The sequence below is a fragment of the Natrix helvetica genome, assembly GCF_964273705.1.
Source record: "Natrix helvetica genome assembly, chromosome: 9".
NCBI classification, from domain to species: Eukaryota; Metazoa; Chordata; class Lepidosauria; order Squamata; family Natricidae; genus Natrix; species Natrix helvetica.
In genome coordinates, this window is record NC_138560.1 from 12,564,973 (window position 1) to 12,585,584 (window position 20,612).

The window sequence follows — 20,612 nt, forward strand, 5'->3', positions numbered from 1 at the left end:
CTCTCTCTCTCTCTCTCTCTCTCTCTCTCCCCCTCCCCCTCCCCCTCCCCCTCCCCCTCCCCCCCTCCCCCTCTCCCTCTCCCTCCCCCTCTCCCTCCCTCCCTCTCCCTCTCTCCCTCCCCCCCCCGGTCTTCGCTCTTGGTCCCGTGCAGAAGCGGATGCCGCCGTAAGGCGAGGAATAATAAGGCTCTTGTTCTGTGCAGGTTAGACCGCGCTGCGCGCTCGCAGCACGTGCCTGTCCAGGCGAACCGTAGATTTAAGGGGTTCCTTTGTGCAACCTAAGATTAGTTATTTTGGGTGAACTGACTTCTTTTGGCTAGCTATCGGTTTCTTTTGGTTATTCTTCAGCGCATTGGGCCGACTCGGAAATGGATTCCATTCAGTTCGCAGTCCCAAAGGTGCTTTTTCAGGAGGCAACTGGACTTTTTGGGGTTTTTTTCCCTTTTCTTTTGAAGACGTTTCGCTTCTCATCCAAGAAGCTTCTTCAGCTCTGACGGGATAGTGGGGAAGGATGCAAATCACCAGCTGTCTGCAAGGAATATAAATCCTTCCATTCCTCACTATCCCATCAGAGTTGAAGAAGCTTCTTGGATGAGAAGCGAAACGTCTTCAAAAGAAAAAGCAAGAAAGTCCAGTTGCCTCCTTAAAAAAAGCACCTTTGGGACAACAATGTCCTTGGATGGCTGAAAATCTCTACAGACATTCAGTTCGCAGGCTAAGCATTTTGTATGGACAGAGCATGAGGTTTTTGCACTAATATCTTGGAAAGGGAAATAAATGCTGGTATCTCTCAAATATAATCTTCGATTTGGAGAAAGGAGATTGGGGTTCCAATGCCAAATGAGCTAGAACTGCGTTTGCACGACCCATTGAATCGCAAACTAAGGCCAGCCCCTTTGGGTTATGCAGTCCAGGCACGCCACGTTTGTGGTGCAGCCAGCCATAGGAATCTTAAGAAGTGGAGCTCATTCAGCCGTGGGTCAGCATATTATGCAAACATAGCCAGCAATGGTGTATTAACCTTTAAGCAGATTAAACACGTGCTTAGGGCAGCAGGCCCAAAGGGGGCACCACAAAGTTGAGAAAAAGAAAAAACCAATGAAGATTTGTACAGTATGTACAAAGGAGGGGGGGGGGGCACCAAGATTTGTCAGTGCTTAGAGCAGGGGTGTCCAAACTTGGGAACTTTAAGACTTGTGGTCTTCAACTTCCAGAATTCTGGGAGTTGAATTCTGGGAGTTGAAGTCCACAAGTCTTAAAGTTCCCATGTTTGGACACCCCTGGCTTAGAGCATCAGTGAGCCTTAATCCACCACGGGTAGCCAGGCTCTGCATTTGGACTGATTTGATGTTTAATTCGGAAGGTCTCTGTGCATCAAAGTTAAGGCCAACTTTCAATTGGAAGGAAAAACCAGAGGTTTTATTTGGAAAGGAAATTGCCTTGTACTTCGGTGGAATTGGTTTATTCCAGCAAAGGTGCTTTATTGTTTCAGTCCGGGCTGGTGCACCTATCAACTGAAGTTAATTAGCAAAGCTAATTAATCCCCTTAATTAGCAAAGCTAATTAATCCCCTCTGCTTCCTGCGTTAAATCTGCCTTTGACAAGCTCTGTCTTGAACACGGAAAAATTAAACTCCCAGGCTTTCTACCCAGAATTCCGCGCCTTAATTTGCATATCGGCTAGAAAAAAAAAAGAATAAACGTTTGCCCTATTTTAAAACCGAATCGGATTTGGAACCGTCGTGAGGGCGGTTATGAAGTCAAACCTCCGCGGAGTTGAATGGGGTAGCTGTAGTTGGGAGTAGCCTCCCTCGCTGTGACCTGAAGAGGCGTCACGGATCAATGGCAGCGGCGCTCGCGAAGCGCGCGTTTAAAAAAGGGCTTCTGCTGTGATTAGCACACGGAGAGGGGTGGCTGCGGCTTGCTCCTTCCCGTGCGGAATCGCTATCAAGAGATTTCGGAAGCATAATTTTTGCGAATGGGGTAGCTGGTAATCGCTTATTCCGGCTCCCCGCTTTAAGGCTGTGGAATAATAATAATAATAGTTTCGGACTGGTCCTATTTTACGGATGCTTGCGCTCGCTAAGTCCGCTGAAAGAGAAACCATAGGAAAAACTACATGTGTCTACTTGTTTTGGTATAGCGTCGTTTTGAGGGCAGGAGTTGAAACAATTTATGTCCAGGATGTGAGGGGTCTGTAAATATTTTCACAGCCCTCTTTTTGACTTGTACAGAATACAGGTCCTCAGCGGAAGGCAGGTTGGTAGTAATTGTTTTTTCTGCAGTTCTAATTGTCCTCTGAAGTCTGTCTCTGTCTTGATGGGTTGCAGAACCAAACCAAGCAGTTATGGAGGTGCAGATGACAGACTCAATCATTCCTCTGTAGAACAGAATCAGCAGCTCCTTGGGCAGTTTGAGCTTCCTTTTTAGTGGAGTTTTTGGGAAACTAGCTTCAAAGGAAAGGAACTCAGTTCTTTGCCTAAACTCTGAAACCACCATTCCCGCTGCCTTCTGCCCTTAACTGAATTGAAAACACAAACTGCCATACAGTCTATGGAGAGAACGGAGAAGAAGGGGTTACTGTCCTGAACCTATCAGAATAAGACGGGGTGGGGCTATGGCCTCTTCTCTAACAGCTTTTCCTCCCATATCCACTACTACACTTTTACAGCTTGGCTTTTCTTTCTTCCCCCAGCATTAGGAATTACAGGGTGGAGTTAATTTTTGGAATGACGCTTGCGCAGAGCCAGCTTTCCCAAAGGGTTCGAGCTATAAAGGACTCGTTGAAGTGCCGAAGCCGTCTGTAAAGACAAAAAAAGAAGAAGGTGGGTTTAACAGGCGCCTAAGTCGGCGGGTGACTGCATGGAAGAGGGAAAGAGCGTCTTGCAATCTGTGGGGAAACCAGTTGTTCTTACATGGCGAAAAAAGGGGGCTCCCAGGAAGAGGGCTTGGCTTTGGAGCGGCTGTAAGAAAGTTTTAGGAAGGCTTGGATTAGCAGTGCTGAGTCAAGGGTTAACCTGGTTGTGAAAATACATCCCAGCCCTCTCTTGGCAATAAGTTCAAGCAATGTTAGGAAGCCAAACAGTGGCGAGAAGCTGCAGTTTGAGGATCTGGAAAAGCGTTCGGGACAGGAAGTGCATGCCAATAGATCTAGTTGTAAATTATTCTTAATACAAGGGTTAATTTTCAAGCAGGCACGGCGAAATGTAGGGGAATGCCTAGGCTTTATCCATTTCTCTTGAGCCGCAAACTTCATTCATCCTGATGAAGTGACATTAAAAATAATAATTTCCCTTGATTTCTCTGCTCTTGTTAATCGCTCACTTCGTTGCCATCCAATCCTGTCGAGTTAAGCAGGAAACTCTCTCCATTGTGTCTTCTTGTTTCTTCACGCAGCTTCTGCGTTTGTTGGTAGTGATGGGAACAGCAGTCCAACTGGAAAATATTCTGCTGGGAAAAGCTGTTTCACTTTAGTTTTTTATCTATCATACTGTTTGCCCCAGTTCATACATGGAAGTGCTGTTATTGTTCTTTTTTATTATTTTATTGTTATTAGACAATATTAAGTTATTATTAAATTATAAAATATTTAATTTATTACTTTTTATTATATTATTGCTATTTTTTAATTTGTTGTTGGGTCTTCGTGGCGTCTGTTAACAATAGGCTGCATTTTTTGTGAACTACTGTAATAATAGATCTTTGCTGGCTACACCAAATGCTTCAAACCAGTCTCAGAATTTTCAGATGTGTTAATTTTATGTTGGTATGGAATGGAATAGAAATGGAATGGAATAGAAATAGAATAGAGTAGAATTCTTCATTGGCCAAGTGTAATTGGACACACAAGGAATTTGTCTTTGGTGCATATGCTCTCAGTGTACATAAAGAAAAATAAAATAGAATACATTCATCAAGAATCATAAGGTACAGCACTTAGTGATAGTCATAGGCTACTAATAACCAATCATATTATACTGGGAAACAAATAAAACAACATACATTTTAAAGATACAAGCAACATGGTTATAGTCATAAGTGGAAAGAGATAGGTACTAGGAAGGAAGAGAATAATAATAATAATAATAATAATAATAATAATAATAATAATAATAATAATAATAATAATAATAATAATAATAATAATAATAATAATACAGGCTTAGTAGATAATTTGACAGTGTCGTGGGGATTAGTAGTTTAGCAGAGTGATGGCATTTGGGGAAAAAACTGTCCTTGCATCTAGTTGTTGTGGTGTGCAGTGCCCTATAACGTCGTTTTGAGGGTAGAAGTTGAAACAATTTATGTCCAGAATATGAGGGGGTGAGTAGATATTTTCACAACCCTCTTTTTTTTAACTCAGTGACAGCAGTTCCTACAAGCTCTGATTTATTTATTTCAGTATCCATGTACATTCTGTACTTTGAATCAAAGGGCGTGCGTGTCTTTACTTGTTTCTCTTTAAAATTCAAGAAACATGTTGAAGTTGCTTAAGCATTTGTGTTTTGTGCTGTGAAACAGGACTAAAATACATGGGCGATGTGTAAGAGAAAATATCTCTCTATCTCTCAAACTCAACAGATCATTACACTTGAGGGAGGTATATGTCTTGTAATGTGGTTTTAGGATGTTTTCTGAATTTTGAGCATTTAAGCCTGCTCAATAGAGATCAGGTTCTAAATCTCAATATAGATATTCTTTTTTTAAAAAAGGAAAGCTTTTAAAAAAGTTTTTAAAATAGTTGTTACATTTCAGTTGCAAAACAATTGTGGTTTTACACACAATAAATTCCTAGAAATAATTTGGAAATCCGATCAGTTCCATATTATGAGAAACTGGCTATTGTAAATCAAAATTAAACGTGTTCTCTCAGTATTATATTTTATTATCTTCGCATATACTCACTATATGTACAATTTATGTACACTCAAAACTTATTGGATGACTTTGAACTAGTCATTCTCAGAGAGAATGTGCCATGCCAGTTATAAAACGACAGGCTCCAACAATTTAAACATTTCAGTAATAATTCTACAATTTGTTCTATTGGTCTGTAGCTGTCCCTATTTCTAAGCCTTGGCTAATGAATGCCCCAGGAGTTATCTAACACATTTTATTTGCTCCAGGCCTTCTCTATTCCTAACTTTTAGCTGAGGTCTGCAACTTGCCTAACTCTTGTTACTTTTATCAGCTTTCTAACTACCCACAATTGTTACAAGCTTTACAGATGCATATTTCCTGTGGGCAAGCATTCTTTGTTCTTGCCAGGCAGACTCCACAATCACAGTCTTCCTGATTTACTTTCAAGTGTGTGCCAGAGGTGGTATTCAGCAGGTTCTGACCAGTTCTGGAGAACCGGTAGCAGAAATTTTGAGTAGTTTCCGAGAACCGGTAAATACCACCTCTGACTGGCTCTGCCTCCATCTATTCTCTGCCTCCCGAGTGCCAGCTAATCGGGAGGAAATGGGGATTTTGCAGTAAACCTTCCCCTGGAGTGGGGAAATCTGACAGGTGTGAACTCTATACAATAAGGTTTCAATTAAGATAGTTTATTTACATTTATTTTCATTGTACTACTAAACTCTGGTTGAACTGGTCGAGCAAAACATTGAATTTCTGAATTCCCAATTTATGTAAGGAAATGGCAAATGTGGTTTATATTTCCTCTTTCTTAAGCTGCTCTTCTTCGCTATAATGCTCAGTTATTGAAAAATGTCAGTATCCTCTTTTAATGTCAAGAATTTTTTTTATGTAGAATTTTTTTATTTTTAAACAAACAAGCACAGACAAACATAAAACATGAAACCACCTTCCAGTTTCATACAGTGTGTCGATTGGTTACAAAACTTTTGTACATCCTCACCATAGTCTTCGCTTACAATTTATATAGAATTTCGTATTATCAATCTAATATATATGTATACAATTACTATTATTTTTTTTAAACATTTTTTTTATTTTTTGAACAAATACAAACGGATAGAACAAAAAACAAAAGCATCTTCCATTACAAATTATAGAAAGTGTGTCAGTTGGTTACAAAATTTCTGTGCATCCCTTCCCTAGTCATCACTTGCAATTCATATCAAATCACATATTTTTAAATCAAATATATTTATATATATTACTATTATTGTACCTCAACCTTCATTTGACATTGCTTTTACATCCTTTTATATGAAATATTCTAAATCTAAAGTAAAATTATGTAATCATTTATTTGACTATTATCACTTCATTTTATACATAATATTCTAAATTTAACTAAGTTTAACTTAATTTTTATTATACACTTTCATTACATCAACCTGTATCTTTCCAGTAATAGTGCAGTCTTATGTCTTTTGCCATTTGTAGCATTAGTATTCTGATTACTTTCTTGGTAAGTCTTGTATGGACTTCTCTTCGCAAGTTGTTGTTCATTTCGTACTTCATGAAAACTTGAAAGATATTCTAAAGGATGATGTAAAGAAATGCCATAATATAAATGTATATATAAATGTAGGAAATTTTCTTTTTGTCTTTTGCCAGAAACTTCAAAGAGTGAGTTCTTCTTGTATATTTACTTAGTAACTTATATAAGTAGAATCCTTCATCTATTAAAATAAGGTGTTGGTATGCATTTGAAATAATTTTAAAAAAACTGCAATTGAAACAAGATTATCCAGGAAATTGTTATCCAGGAACTACTCAAAGGGCTTAATGGAAATCATTAATCATGTCAGAAGTGAAGCAGACTTGACAAAAGCATAGCATAGATTGTTTTTATTTCTAAAATGAAATTATGATGTTATGTATATAGTCATATTAAATGAAATGTTCAAAAATAGAATAATAAGATCTGCATTATCGGAAGAGATAAACCTGTAATCCGATTTGTACTACTTAATATTTCTTGATTTAAAACTTTTATTCCATTAACAAAAGTTGTTTCTCTTTTCCTTTCAGCACTTTCTAGAGAAAAGTGTTAAACATGGATAGTGGTAAGTGCATGTTATCTATCTGTGCGCCATAATAAAATTTACCATTCACTTTGAAAAATGCTTTTTAACTCTGTGGGTGAAATATTTTTTTTGCATGTCCATTGTCCGTGTGTGTGTGTGTGTGTGTGTGTGTGTGTGTGTACATACAATATATCACAGAAATGAATACAGCTGTATTCTCACATTTTGTAAATATTTAAATATATCTTGCCAGCAGTTTAGACATTAATGGCTGTGTGTTGCATTATTTTGAGGGGACAGCACATTTACACTGTTATACAAGCTGAATACTCACTACTTTACATTGCAGCCAAGTGTCATTTCTTCAGTGTTGTCACATGGAAAGATATCCTTAAATATTTGCAAAATGTGGTGGGGTGTAGTTCTGTGATATACTGTGTGTGCGTGTGTGTGTGTAGAGAGAGAGAGATTCTCCATATCAGTTTGTCCATTCCGACAATGCAACCTGACAAGAATTGCATCATTATTTTAACGATGCAATCATATTTTAACATTATAATGAGAGGGAGGGTCTGCCGAAGTCCTGCCTTAGCACTTGGCCATCACAGTTGCCCCTGACATGTGTGACGTCGAGCTGGCCAGAACCAATATTGCTGCCAAATGTACATCTTCATGGTGCAGAATATTATCCTGAACATAAATTTCTCAACTTGTAAGTACTAGTAAATCCTTGTTTTCTGCAGTGTTCCTCGTAGAGGCTAAGGCCAATTCTGTCTTAAAAAGATACCCTCGGGCTAATGGACTTTTGGAAGAACTTAAAAAAGGAAACATTGAGCGTGAATGTTACGAAGAACGCTGTGATAAAGAAGAGGCAAGAGAAGCATTTGAAAATGATGAAAAGACAGTAAGTTACCTACTAAAAAAATATAAAACACTCTTCACATATTTATCTAATATTTTTCCGTATAACACAGGATACTACATTAGAGCTATGGCATATTTTGCATTCTTATCTTAAAGAATGAGGCTAGAAAATAACTATAAATATGAAATTTTAGATTTTGGACCTAGATGATCCTTACTCTGAGTCAGCTCCTTTTTGCTGAATCATTCCAGAATGATCTTTCAGCAGACCTACAAGATCTCATCATGTGACTATTTTTATTCAGCTATTTTTATTATAACACGGACAAGTTGAACTTGTTCAACTTGTCCCAAATTTGAGACACCAAATTTTAATTCCTCCTTTTAGAGATTACCGTATTTTTTGGACTATAAAACACATCGGAGTATAAGACGCACCTTAGTTTTTGGGGAGGAAAATAAGAAAAAACATGTTCTGCCTCTGCCTACCAGCATCCATGGTATTCATCTGGCTAGCGTCCTGTCATTGTGTGAGAGAGTTGAGGGCTATTTGGAAACAAACCGTAGTTGCTGTGTGAGCAACAAGGAAGGAGACAACAAGGAACCTGGGCGTGGCTTTTTCGTACTAAAGCTGCATGATGTGCTGATACCTGAAACTAAAACTGAAAGTGAAACTTCTTTCCTCTGCTGAACTACCACTTTGGAAAACCTGCTTTTGGTATTGTATATTTCCTTAATGTGTTGTGTTATATAGAAAGAGAAGTTATTGAATCCTGCTGAATCAGTTACTTGTGTGTGCTTTCTGAATGTGATTGCTGCTGCAAACTCTGACACGTCCTTGCAGCAAATAGCGAACAGACAGGTCAGCTTCAGCACATTACTGCAGCCTGAATCAGCATGAGCAGCTGATTGGCAGGTGGATCGACCTCCCGGAATACCTGCAATCAGCTGTTCCAGCTGCAGGGATTGCCACAGACCATTGCCTCCTCCGTGCTTTGCGTTTTGGGCTACATTCGGTGTATAAGACGCACCCAAATTTTCACCCTCTTAGGAGGGGGAGGAAGTGCATCTTATACTCTGAAAAATACAGTAATTTGTAAAAAGGAACTCATTTCTTCTTAGTCCTGTCTTGTTTTCTTTGTTTCAAATGCTTCTAGTCCACTTGTCATTCAAACATACCGCAATAAACTAAATACAAAAATCAAAGCTTAATGGCAAACAACCATCATCATAGGTAAAAATGGATCATAATAACCCATCGTTACCTTTTTTTTAGGCAGAATTTTGGAAAGACTACACCAACGGACTTTATGGAGGAAGCAACACAGGACAGAACTGGTACCCCTTTTACCTAACGTTTCCTCTAGTCATTGGCCTTTTGGTGGTGGTTCTTATTATCTTTGTCACATGGAGATGCCTGTTCCAAAAAAACGCACATGGGCAGTCCATGTACATGCAGAGCAGAAGCAGGGAAGATACCGACGGCAGAGCCATCCCTGATGGGAGAAATCCTATCCCTCCATCATTCAGCGTTCTTCATTCTCCCCAAGAAGAAATGCTTGAAGGCAGTGGGCGCTCCCCGGGGTACCTGAGCTACACAGAGAGGCCTATGGACTTCTTACCAATCCAGTTGTCACACTTTGAACCGCCACCATCCTACGAGGAAGTTGCTGGCGAAAGTAGCACACCCAGGAATGAATCTGCATGCCACTTGGATCCACCTCCTCAGTACGAGGACATTGTGAGTAGCATTTCAGTGCCTCAGGTCAACATCAAGTGAAAGAGAACAATTCCCTTTGTGGAAGCAAATGAACCCTAACACTTTTTAGCACTTTATTGCAGCTTGATGTTTCAGAGATTTTTGTATTATGCCCATTCTTATTCTCTAAATTTGGCTCGTTTGGTGAGGATCCCTGCACTTGGGGAAACAAAATAGTCTTCAGCGTAACTACTATATTAACCCTAGGTATGGCATTATTGTTGTGGCATACTTTTTTTCTACTATTGAAAGTGGTGCTAATAAAATGGCTCAATTATCAAATTGAATGGTCTATGCAGATGGCAACACAGGACATTTTATCTAGGTTCAGAAATTAAGGAGAATTCGTCTTGATTTCAGTGGTGAAATTCAATTTTTTTTATTACCGGTTCTGTAGACGTGACTTGGTGGGCGAGGCAGGGGAAGGATACTGCAAAATCCCCATTCCCTCCCCACTCCTGGAGGAAGGATATTGCAAAATCTCTATTCCCTCCCCACTCTGGAGCCAGCCAGAAGATGGTATTTGCCAGTTCTCCGAACCACTCAAAATTTCCGCTACCGGTTCTCCAGAACCTGTCAGAACCTGCTGAATTTCACCCCTGCTTGATTTCTATTTCAATGGGAAACCTCCAGGGAATAGCAAGACTAGACTAAACTAGGACGTCAAGGAAAGATCGCGAAGGCAAAGGTGAACCACTTCTGTGTTGCTGTCAAGAAAACGCCATAAATGTATCCATGAAATCAGAAGTCAAGTAGGGCTTGAAAAAGACTTAACCTTGAACAAAAGAGATTGCAGCAAGAAATGCTGACAATTTCCCCCTCAAAATAAGCATTTTTTTGGAAACCTTGTATAGCAAAAACAAGCAAATCATTTAGTAGGAATAGTCAGGTTTATCTCTAAAATATTCTACTTGTTACAAGGAACACTCATTAAAACTGATATGTTGATGATTAACTATATTCAATCACAATATAATTTGATTTTTCAGAAGAGTGTTAAATAAGTTTTGTAATGCTTTGATCTATATTTATATTTCCATTCCAACCTTAAAGACTACGATTTTGGAGACTCTCTATGTTCTCTTGACTGGCATCATTCTAATGACAATGGCTTCTCTTCAGTCATTTGTGCACTGAGTATGAAGGCTTGTATGAAGAATAATCACACTGGTTTGCATCTCAGTAAGAGCTGTAAGGTCTTTATTTTCCCAATAAAGCTTTCTTCCAAAATTGTTTACATAAAATGAGTGAATTCTTTAGGCAGCCAGTGTCATTGGAATGACATCAGCCAAGAAAATAATAACTCCTCCAGTTTAAATAACGCCTGAGCAGTGTTAGAAGTCAGTATTAATATCATTTTCCTTTGTGTAATAACAATATACTAGAACAGGGGTGTCAAAATCGGTGGTGAAATTCAAATTGTTTTACTACCGGTTCTGTGGGGGTGGCAGGGGAAGGATACTGCAAAATCTCCATTCCCACCCCACTTTGGGGCCAGCCAGAAGTGGTATTTATCGATTCTCCAAACTACTCAAACTTTCCACTACCGGTTTTCCAGAACCTGTCAGAACCTGCTGAATTTCACCCCTGCCCACAATGTTAGATCTTGCCCATGAAGCCACCCTGGAAACAGTGAAGGACTGACCCAACACATCTACAACCTGGTGGCAACCATCCGGGCCAGAACCCAGTTGGCCTTAGATCCGTGGGTGACAGGCTGCCCTCTGGGCGCATACGGAGAGCACACACGGGGCCTGGCATCCCTGGGGACTGTCTTGCCCTGCATGCTGACCGCGTTCTGAGCACTTCCCTTTCATCCAGGACACATGTGCTTGCTGCTTCCTGTGTGCATGCTCAGGGGGCACGGCCAAGGCGGCGAAGCGGTGTCTCACTGGCTCCAGGTTGGCTGCGTGGGCCAGATCTAAGGCTGACCATGTCCCGGCCTGGATGGCCACAGCAAATTGTAGATCAACCCTGCGCACGCACCAGGACCTCCATGCTCCGCTTGCCAGCCTGCCCTTGGAGTCTGCGAGACTTCCCTTTCACTGGGGCTACCCTCCCATATTGGAAAACCACGGCCGCCATCAGCTTGGTCCCTGACAGCACTGCCAGTCTCTCCCCGCTCCCCTCGGAGGAAGGAAGGAAGGAGGTGAGAATTGTTATGTCAATGTATTTTGATTTATATAGATCTCATATTGTTCATTATGCACTAATTCTTTTGAAACAAAATAATTGCCTTCCAATAGATCAGAGAGTGGAACATGCAACCTTTTTCAGTTTTTACATTTGAGCTTAAGTTGATTATTAATGTGGGCAAGATGAAGCATTCCAACAGGCTATAACAGTAGCATTATTTTGAATACTTCTAAATCCATGATGGCAAACCTATGACACGTTAGCCACAGGTGGCATGGAGAGTCTTCTCTGGAGGCATGCCAGCCGTCTCCCCAGCCCACCTCCACTGCACATGCACGCACGTTTCCCGCCGGCCAGCTGGTCTCCGGGTCTCTGCTGCGCATGCGCGGGCAGTGGGGGCGCATGCGTGGGGGGCACTCCCATTGCATTTTTGGCGTCCATGTGCGCCCCCCGTCCTGCACCCCTGGAAGCCAAAAATGATTTTGGGCCTGTAAGGCCTCTTGCACCAACCTGGAAGCCAAAATGGGTGGGACCCCCGCATGTGCATAGGATGTGTACGCATGCGCGGGGGGGGCACTTCCATTGCATGTTGGGAAATGCGCGAGCGCTTTGGGCACTTGGCACCAAAACGTTTCACCATCACTGTTCTAAATGCTTCTAAATTTTCTAAGGACCAATAAACTCTAGAAGGCATTTGTTTTGTCTACAACTGTTTGACTCTCCAACAACTTGTTTAGTCTTCAAAACGTAACAATTTTATTGCAGTATTAAATATTTTACATATATGGTTTACAATTTAAATTATGCCACTTTAAAACGTTTAGGGCAACTTCATAGCCTAAATAAAGCTATTAAAAACATGAGTGTCTTGATTCTTTTTTGCTAAAGGGTTCTTTTGCAAGGCGGCCCTTGACGTGAGTGACATTGAGTTGGCCACGCCCACCCAGTCACATGACCAACTAGCCGGTCATTAGGCAGCTCCTATTAGTGGTCCATGGGATTTAAAATTACGAATTTTGTGGTCCCCGAGGTCTGAAAGGTGGGTGACCCCTGCTATAAATTATTTATCAGTGTTAACACTGGAAGGCAGGGAATAAGGCAAAACTTATTTTTAAGGAACTGGAGAGGAATAAGATAATCTGTTTAAAGTATTACATGGCATGCTTTGTTAATTACAGCAATGTGTAGTAATTCAACATATGAACATCACTAAACCCATGCATTTGAGGTTTTTCTTAAAAGCAAGGGTTTATGCCACCTGTTTCTGTGGGTGTTGGTAAATTGCAGTAACTGGAAGTGTTGACTTTATTACCAGGAATTCCCAGAAATTAAACAGGATCTGAAAACTATAGATTGTGTAAGTCCCATAGGATGGTTATAAATTAAATACTTATAAATAGTAAGGCTATGCAATGCTTTGGGTTTAAAAGCTAACCCACATTTCTGAATGTCAAAGCAGAAATGTACAGAAGGATCTGTATGCAGATTTTTAAATTGGCTGCAGTTTAACCCTGAAATCATGCAGCTGTTTGTGCTTCTGTGACTCCAAAGCATCTTTCTGCCTTCAATTCCAAATCCTGGCACCGTTCTAATAAAAGGCATACTTATACGGTAGCCATACAGGAATCATTTCTACAAAATGGAGACCAGATCTCCCAAGTACTTTCAGAGACTGGCAGTGCAGCCAGCTGGCTCTCTTATCAACTTCCTGTACAAGATGGATGCAAATAGATTATGTTAAAATATATAGAGTAGAATAGAATTTTTCACTGGCCGTGTGATTGGACACACAAGGAATTTGACTTTGGTGCATAGGCTCTCAGTGTACATAAAAGAAAAGATACATTCATCAGGAATCATAAGGTGCAACACTTAATGGTAGTCATAGGGTACAAATAAGCAATCAGGAAACCATCAATATCAAGATAAATCGTAAGGATACAAGCAACAAATTACAATCATGCAGTCATAAGTGGGAGGAAATGGGTGATAGGAACAATGAGAAGACTAGTAGTAATGCAGCCTTAGTGAATAGTTTGACAGTGAGGAAATTATTTGTTTAGCAGAGTGACGGCATTCGGAAAAAAATGTTCTTGTGTCTAGTTGTCTTGATGTGCAGTGCTCTATAGCGTCGTTTTGAGTGTTGGAGTTGAAACAATTTATGTCCAGGATGTGAGGGGTCTGTAGATATTTTCACAGCTCTCAATGGAAGTCTGTCTCTGTATTGTTGGATTGCAGAACCAAACCAGACAGTTATAGAGGTGCAGATGACAGACTATTTATAAATAAAATGGGATTTAATTATATATTTGATATTAACCGACCTCTTCCCAAACATTCATGTAGATATCATGCTATGTGCTTTATATTACAGATCTATCTTGTGAAAACTTATATGTTGTTGCTTTTATAAACTTGAGACTATTTTATCCTTTCATAACAAGCGGCATTGTGGCCTACTGGTGAAAATGCTGGCCTCCTACTTGGAAGGTTGAGAGTTCAATCCTAGGTAGCGGCAGATGTTTAGGGGGCGAAGAAAAAAAAATCTGCTGCGAACTTCCATTCAGGTGTCAGGAAGGGCACCCAGCCAGTAAATGCCCTGACTCTACCCTAGATGAGTACTACAGGGTTGTAAAAGGGGAGTAATGGGTTTGAAATAGCAAAGAGGAACAACAAATATTTAATTATTTTGGTTTATAAAATACCTTCCATAAGCTAATCTTTGTCTATGGTAACATGGTTTTAGAAAACTGCAACATGATATCTTCAAAAACAGAAAAGACACAAAAATATTGATGTCACAACAGAATTACAGGACAGCGAACCCTTTAGAACAGTTCTGGTGTTTTTTTTTAAATCATTGTTAGCAAGCGTGTGTATGTGCTGATTGTTTCAAACATCTGCTGTACCAGCACAATACATGCCATTGTAGGGACTAGAATTGTAAAGAGGCATTATTCTGGCACAGAAACCAATCTGCAGTTCAGTTTGTTCATGGTATCCAAGCTGTAAACTCATGCAAACAACAAGTGTTACCAAACTTTAGAAGTGAAAGTGAATGGTTGTAAACAGGAATGAGTGATCTGCGAGTCACTGCTAAAATAGCCTTTAAATGAAAAATGTATGAGAAAAGAATCACAAATTTTAGTTCATCAGGACTGTTACATCAGCACACATAGGGGAGTTGACACATTGTTTTCATCTGTTAATTGTTTTCTCAGTTTTCCCATATTTTCCCCAATTATTCCAACCATTGCTGCATACAAAATAACTCCAGCAACTATTTTCCTCATATTTTGATTTATCTAGATGTTGACGATAAGGTACATGATGCATGTATAATGTGGGTTTCTAACGAATGTTAAAACTTACCAAAAAAATTGGGAGAATTTTGCTTGACATTTCAGATAACAAATAGAAGCTCAGGGTTTTTTTAAAATTAAAAGTCTTCATAGTATTTTTGCAGTTTAGACACTATTCAGGATAATTCTTTCTGCTAAATTAAATATGTCCACTAGTTATACCAAAGAATGGAGGCCTTTGAACTCTGGTGCTGGAGAAGACTCCTGCGAGTCCCTTGGACTGCAAGGCGATCAGCCCTAGAGGAGATCAACCCTGACTGCTCTTTAGAAGAGCCAGATCTTGAAGATGAAACTCAAATACTTTGGCCACCTAATGAGAAAGGAGGACTCCCTGGAGAAGAGCCTCATGCTGGGAACGATTGAGGGCAAGAGAAGAAGGGGATGGCAGAGAATGAGGTAGCTGGATGGAGTCCCCGAAGCAGTGGGTGTGAGCTTAAATGGACTCCAGAGGATGGTAGAGGAACATTGTCCATGGGGGCGCGATGGGTCAGACACGACTTTGCAACTAACAAAACAACCAGTTATATCATGGAGCAGATTGTGCATTATGTTGATTATTAAGCAGAGATGATTACAGTACAAAGAAATGTTGTGATTGTTAAAATGTTTCTTACAGTGGTATTTTAATACCATAACAATTAACTTTCCCAATGTAATGGGGAGAAACCTGTGTTGTGATATATTCTTATTAAATCAGTAAGCTTTATTTTGTATTTGCTACGTATTAAAGAATTGATCTAACTAGAATCACAATTGACAAAAGGCCTCAGGAAGTTTAGTGTTCAGCTTTCACTTTTATAACTCTCATTCCATCATGCCTTTAATCTCCAGAGGGATTATTTCAACTGTCATAAGATAATGGATTTAATTAGGCTGATAAATCCAAGGGCATAAGAAAGACTCTACTTTATTAAAGAGGCACAAGAATAAATATAGCAAACTTAGCACTTCAGAAAGTAATGAGAATAGGTGCAACAATGGGTCAGTTTATTGTCAAGTCTTAGAACAGACTAAACAAGTTTCCATGTGCTTTCCTAGGGTGAAATGTGCAAGAAAAAAAAAATCATAAACTATACATGCATTATGTAACATCTAATGGGACTCAAGGTGTGCTTGGAGATACACTGATTTATAGGCATGCTGTTCTATAAATCAAAATATCTCCAAGATTTGAATGATCCTGAGAAACAGGTGTTTATAGGAAGGGCATTTCACTGCTAAGCTGGTTTCTCTTATATCTTGTTTTGCACATGGTTATAAAAGATTTACAAACCAGCCCTTGGCCCCGAATACATACCTATTGTCTGGCTCAGGGACCATGGTGTGTTTACTCCTGTAAGTGTTTACCTTTAATAAACTCTAGGAAGTTAGCACCCACCTCTCTCCTAGAAAAATAAAATATTCTAGGAAATATTAAAAAGGCAGAATATTATATTTCCCTGGACGAGTAAAGGAGAAACATGTTTATTTTAGGCAGGAAGCAGACTCACTCTTAAAAGCCCCCACTCTCAATAGCCCACAATAGCGGATGTCCACACTTAAGAGATAAAGAGATAGCTAGGTCTATTCATGGGCAAATGCCTTCACCCAAGATCCAAGGAAGGTAGGATTAGCCATCTACTCATCTAGCAATAGAATCACCACATGACACCTGGGAAGATTACATCACCCAGCAAGGCTCAACCAAGCTTGGGACTCAAAAGACAACCTACAGAGTTATATATTCTACAATCAGAATACAAGCTCAAATTCAAAAGCCCAGAGAGGGCATAAAACCCAGGCACCCTCAGCCTCCTTTTTTCTCCTTCGCCCAAGATCTTCAAGGCATGTGATCCTGTTCATCAATAAACCTCCTTTCCAAGCAGCTCCATGAATCCAGTGTCTTTTCCCCCCACTTTGAACTGAACCCAGGAGGATATTTCTTTCAACAAAACCTTGTGATGAACTCATTAGCTTGCAGCTCCTCTTTCTTGGAAATCTCTCGTGGATTATTCGACCCCTGGAGGGTATTTACATTTGGGTATCAACGCCAACATCTACTACAGTCAGGAAAATCATTTTGATGTTTCATTTCTGAACAGGAGCGAAAATTAAAAACTCCAAGCAAGGGGGGAGTGGGGGGGGGTGGAGGGAGCAGTAGATTTTTAAAATTTGGTTTACAACATATTTTTCAAGGGGATAAAAATAGTAAGTTTAATGAGCTCCGCTGAATGAGGTTTTGCTCTTTTCCTTCATCTGGGAATCTCATAACATGTTGTACATGTGTTCTTAATAATTATACCTGCAGTGCAGCCAAAAGAAATTATAAACGCAATTCTACACCTGCATTCCCCACTGTTGTTTTTGGACTTCAGGGCAGGCAAGGAAAGATTGTTGGAATACTCGTCATTCTCATGAATTTAACAACCTGAGACTTAGTTAGAAAGTTCCCCAGCTTGGGCAGGGAAAGTATCCTTTGGATCGAATGAAGGATTGTCATTTGTGGATGCATCAGCTGACCCTGTTGTTAGGTAGAGTAAGGCAGTGTCTTCAGGTGGAAAATCCTTGGAGGTAGCAGCAAGAAATATGGGGAGGAAAACGTGTGTGCCTTTGTCTGGTTATCTTGTGTTCTCCAAACCAGTCTAACTGGAAAATACAATTTTATCATCAGCCTCATAAAGTAAGATTTAATCCCTTCCCTGGCAGATGTTTGCATGTCGAAGGAAAGACGGTGACATTTTGTTCTTTGCAAAACTTCTAGGTCGTTCTAGGAGCACATCAAGATGCTGAATGCAGATTTCATAGGAAGAAGATAAAGATATTAGAGTTCCTGCAGATTTTACCCTACTGGTCATTGCCAACTGTAGAGGGGGGGGGGTGATGTTCATCTCCATTTCACTGGCCATTCAGCCAGCACTGTCCAAAGATGTTTCCCAAGTCATATGGCCAGCATGATGTCACAGAGCACTGTTACTTTCCCGCAGAAGTGGTACCTATTTATCAACTTGCATTTGCATGCTTTCAAACTTCTAAGTTGGCAGGAGCTGGAGCGAGAACGGGAACCCTCTCCGTCGCATGATGCTTGGGTCTCGAACCTGGGCTGCTGACTTTCCAGCCAACAAGCCCAGCGTCTTAACCGCTGAGCCACCATGCTGCCCCATAGAAAGAAGGCCTCTGTACTGGAGCATCCTTGTTTTTAAAAAGGACTGGGCATCAATTGGTTGGCCAGAGCTTTGTCTACAACATGGAAGAATTGTGATAGATGATGTGTTTTTTTAAATCAGAGCAACCTGGTCTACCCAAATATGGGACGGACCATACTGCTTCTGCTTTCGCATTTTTTGCGTTAAATTTTATATTTACCAACAAAGAACTAAAGGGAGACCAGTATACATCTTAGGGACGTGGCTAAGATGCTGAGCTTGTCAATCAGAAAGGTTGGCAGCTTGGCGGTTCGAATCCCTAGCGCCACATAACGGAGTGAGCTCCTATTATTTGTCCCAGCTTCTGCCAACCTAGCTGTTCGAAAGCATGTAAAAAACGCAAGTAGAAAAATAGGGACCACCTTTGGTGGGAAGGTAACAGCGTTCCGTGCACCTTCGCCGTTTAGTCATGCTAGCCACATGACCGTGGAGACGTCTTTGGACAGCGCTGGCTCTTCGGCTTTGAAACGGAGATGAGCACCGCCTCCTAGAGTCAGGAACGATTAGCACATATGTGCAAGGGGAACCTTTACCTTAGTATAGATCTATTTCAAGGTATTTAGCTCTTGTCCGCTAGCCATACCCTTCTGGGATTCGAACCCGGGCTGCTTCCTGGGCTAACGTGATAGATCATGTCAGTTTGAACCTGAAGCTTCTACAGCTTTGGATCCTTCAAGAGGGGACCTCCTTTTTCACAGCAGCCTGGTGGGAAGGTTTCCTTCCTGCCGGACTCACAAGGGCTTGTGGTAGACGTGTTCATAGGAGGGATTTCTCTGTTGGAAATGACGGCCCTGGAATGAGGCTGTACGGGTTTTATCTCCGTGCTTTGGAGTCCATTCGCTTGGAAGAGGAGGAGGAGGAGGAGGAGGCAGGCAGCCAAGATCAGTTTGGATAGACCTTTCCTGCTGGCCCATGTCACCTGCTTGGCTCTCCGGTGTCTCTGCTGGACACTGAATTGGGAAGTCATACTGCAGAGAAGATTTTTGGGGCCTCGGTGGAGCTAGCCCCCCCCCCAGACTTTCGGAGAAAGGGAGCATTTGGACACCGAGGTTCGTCCTGCAGGGGCCTCTCCCCATTTCTGCTGGCTGCTCCACGAATGGGGTGGCATACTCCGGTTCCAAGGGCAAAGGCTGTGTGTACTCATGCTGCTTGCCAGGAACATCATAAGGGTTCACCACCAGAGGGAGCGTGTAACCTTCGTCCATGGCTGGCTTGAAGGTGGATGGGGCCGCCTGGCAGCCAGGGCTGACTTGGACCAGGTCTGGCTCAGCATATTCTGCAAAGGACGAGGAAGAGGAGGAGGAGAGGGTGAGGGAAAGAGGAGACATCCCTGTAGGACAGGGGTCACTAACCTTTTGGACCTCAGGGACCACTAAATTCATAATTTTAAATCCTTTGATATGATCTGCCTAATGATTGGCTGGGTGGGTGTGGCTAGGTGGTCATGTGACTGGGTGGGTGTGACCAACTTGATGTCACTCATGTTGAGGGGCGCCTCACCAGCTGCTACTCGCTACTCCCCTCCCAGCCCCTCCTCCTTGCCTGCCCGGGCTCCTTAGGGCCCCAACAGGAAGCAGTTGTTGGAGCTAAGCAGCCACCAGGAGAAAGAGTTGGCAAAACAGCTCAGTTCAAATTGGATCTGATCGAGGAGGAGGCTCAGTAGAAGCACCTCACTGAGGACTACGAGCATAGGCTTTCCAAGCAGAGGGAAGACCTGAGGGAGTGCAAGGCCAGGTACCGGTGCCTGGAGGCTCAGCGGGCTGAGATGGTCAGCCAATTCCAGGCCATGATGCAGTCCCACTGGAACAAGGCCCTCCGGCTCTTTGCCACTAGCAGCACTTCTCTCCAGCCTTCGCCCAAAGCCCCACACCAGGAGGCTGAAGCAGATCCCATGTCGGAATTTCTGCCCCCTTCTGACCCGCACAAAAAGACCCTGAACAGGGAGACTCTCTGCAGCAACACAAGTATTCATTGCACGTATCCATCCCAGGGGCCGTAGTTTGAGGCCCCCTGATTTAGTGCGATGTAAAAAAATGCAAATAATTTTTCTGCGGACCACCAGTGGTCCATGGACCACCAGTTGGTGATGACTGCTGTAGGATGATGGAGACATGACTCTGGAACCCCCTGAATGTTCTCTGAGTGACAGTTCTGGCTTGATTAACATACGGATTCTTCCGCTTTGATCAGATGCACACAGGCTCTTTGCTGGATGTGCTAATGTGTGAGGGTGTCTCCAAACTTGGCAACTTTAAGCCCGGCGGATTTCAACTCCCAGAATTCCCTAGCCAGCTGGCTGGGAAGTTCTGGGAGTTGAAGTCCGCCAGGCTTAAAGTTGCCAAGTTTGGAGACCCTTGTGCTTTAAA

The 20,612-nt window shown here is 41.5% G+C and overlaps 2 protein-coding genes across 3 annotated transcripts in view; one reads left to right on the forward strand and one right to left on the reverse strand.

Moving 5' to 3' along the window:
* The first annotated feature begins 2,649 nt into the window (after nucleotides 1-2,649).
* PRRG1 (proline rich and Gla domain 1) lies at nucleotides 2,650-9,848 on the forward strand. Its single transcript, XM_081962495.1, has 4 exons — nucleotides 2,650-2,824; nucleotides 6,948-6,982; nucleotides 7,687-7,847; nucleotides 9,084-9,848. The coding sequence occupies exons 2-4, from the start codon at nucleotides 6,973-6,975 to the stop codon at nucleotides 9,585-9,587; spliced, it is 675 nt and encodes a 224-aa protein (XP_081818621.1). The 5' UTR covers nucleotides 2,650-2,824; nucleotides 6,948-6,972; the 3' UTR covers nucleotides 9,588-9,848.
* Nucleotides 9,849-12,431: 2,583 nt separating this feature from the next.
* LOC309396909 (discoidin, CUB and LCCL domain-containing protein 1-like) overlaps nucleotides 12,432-20,612 on the reverse strand; it is a 42,556-nt gene continuing 34,375 nt past the window's right edge. The window contains exons 15-16 of one of the 2 annotated variants that reach the window (XR_014176172.1): nucleotides 18,780-19,522; nucleotides 12,432-17,829 (exon numbers count right to left, since the gene is read on the reverse strand). Coding sequence is in view for 1 of the 2 variants with exons in the window: in XM_081962482.1 (XP_081818608.1) it covers nucleotides 18,978-19,522 (545 nt within the window). In the remaining variant the exon portion in view is untranslated. Of the gene's footprint in view, nucleotides 19,523-20,612 lie in introns of both variants that reach the window. The other variant, XM_081962482.1, reaches the window with a different exon arrangement.

Bases quoted from the DNA above. Each gene is read 5' to 3' on its own strand.
- PRRG1 (XM_081962495.1), top strand. The intron at 7,848-9,083 runs GTAAGTTACCTA...CCTTTTTTTTAG, and splicing joins TTGAAAATGATGAAAAGACA to GCAGAATTTTGGAAAGACTA.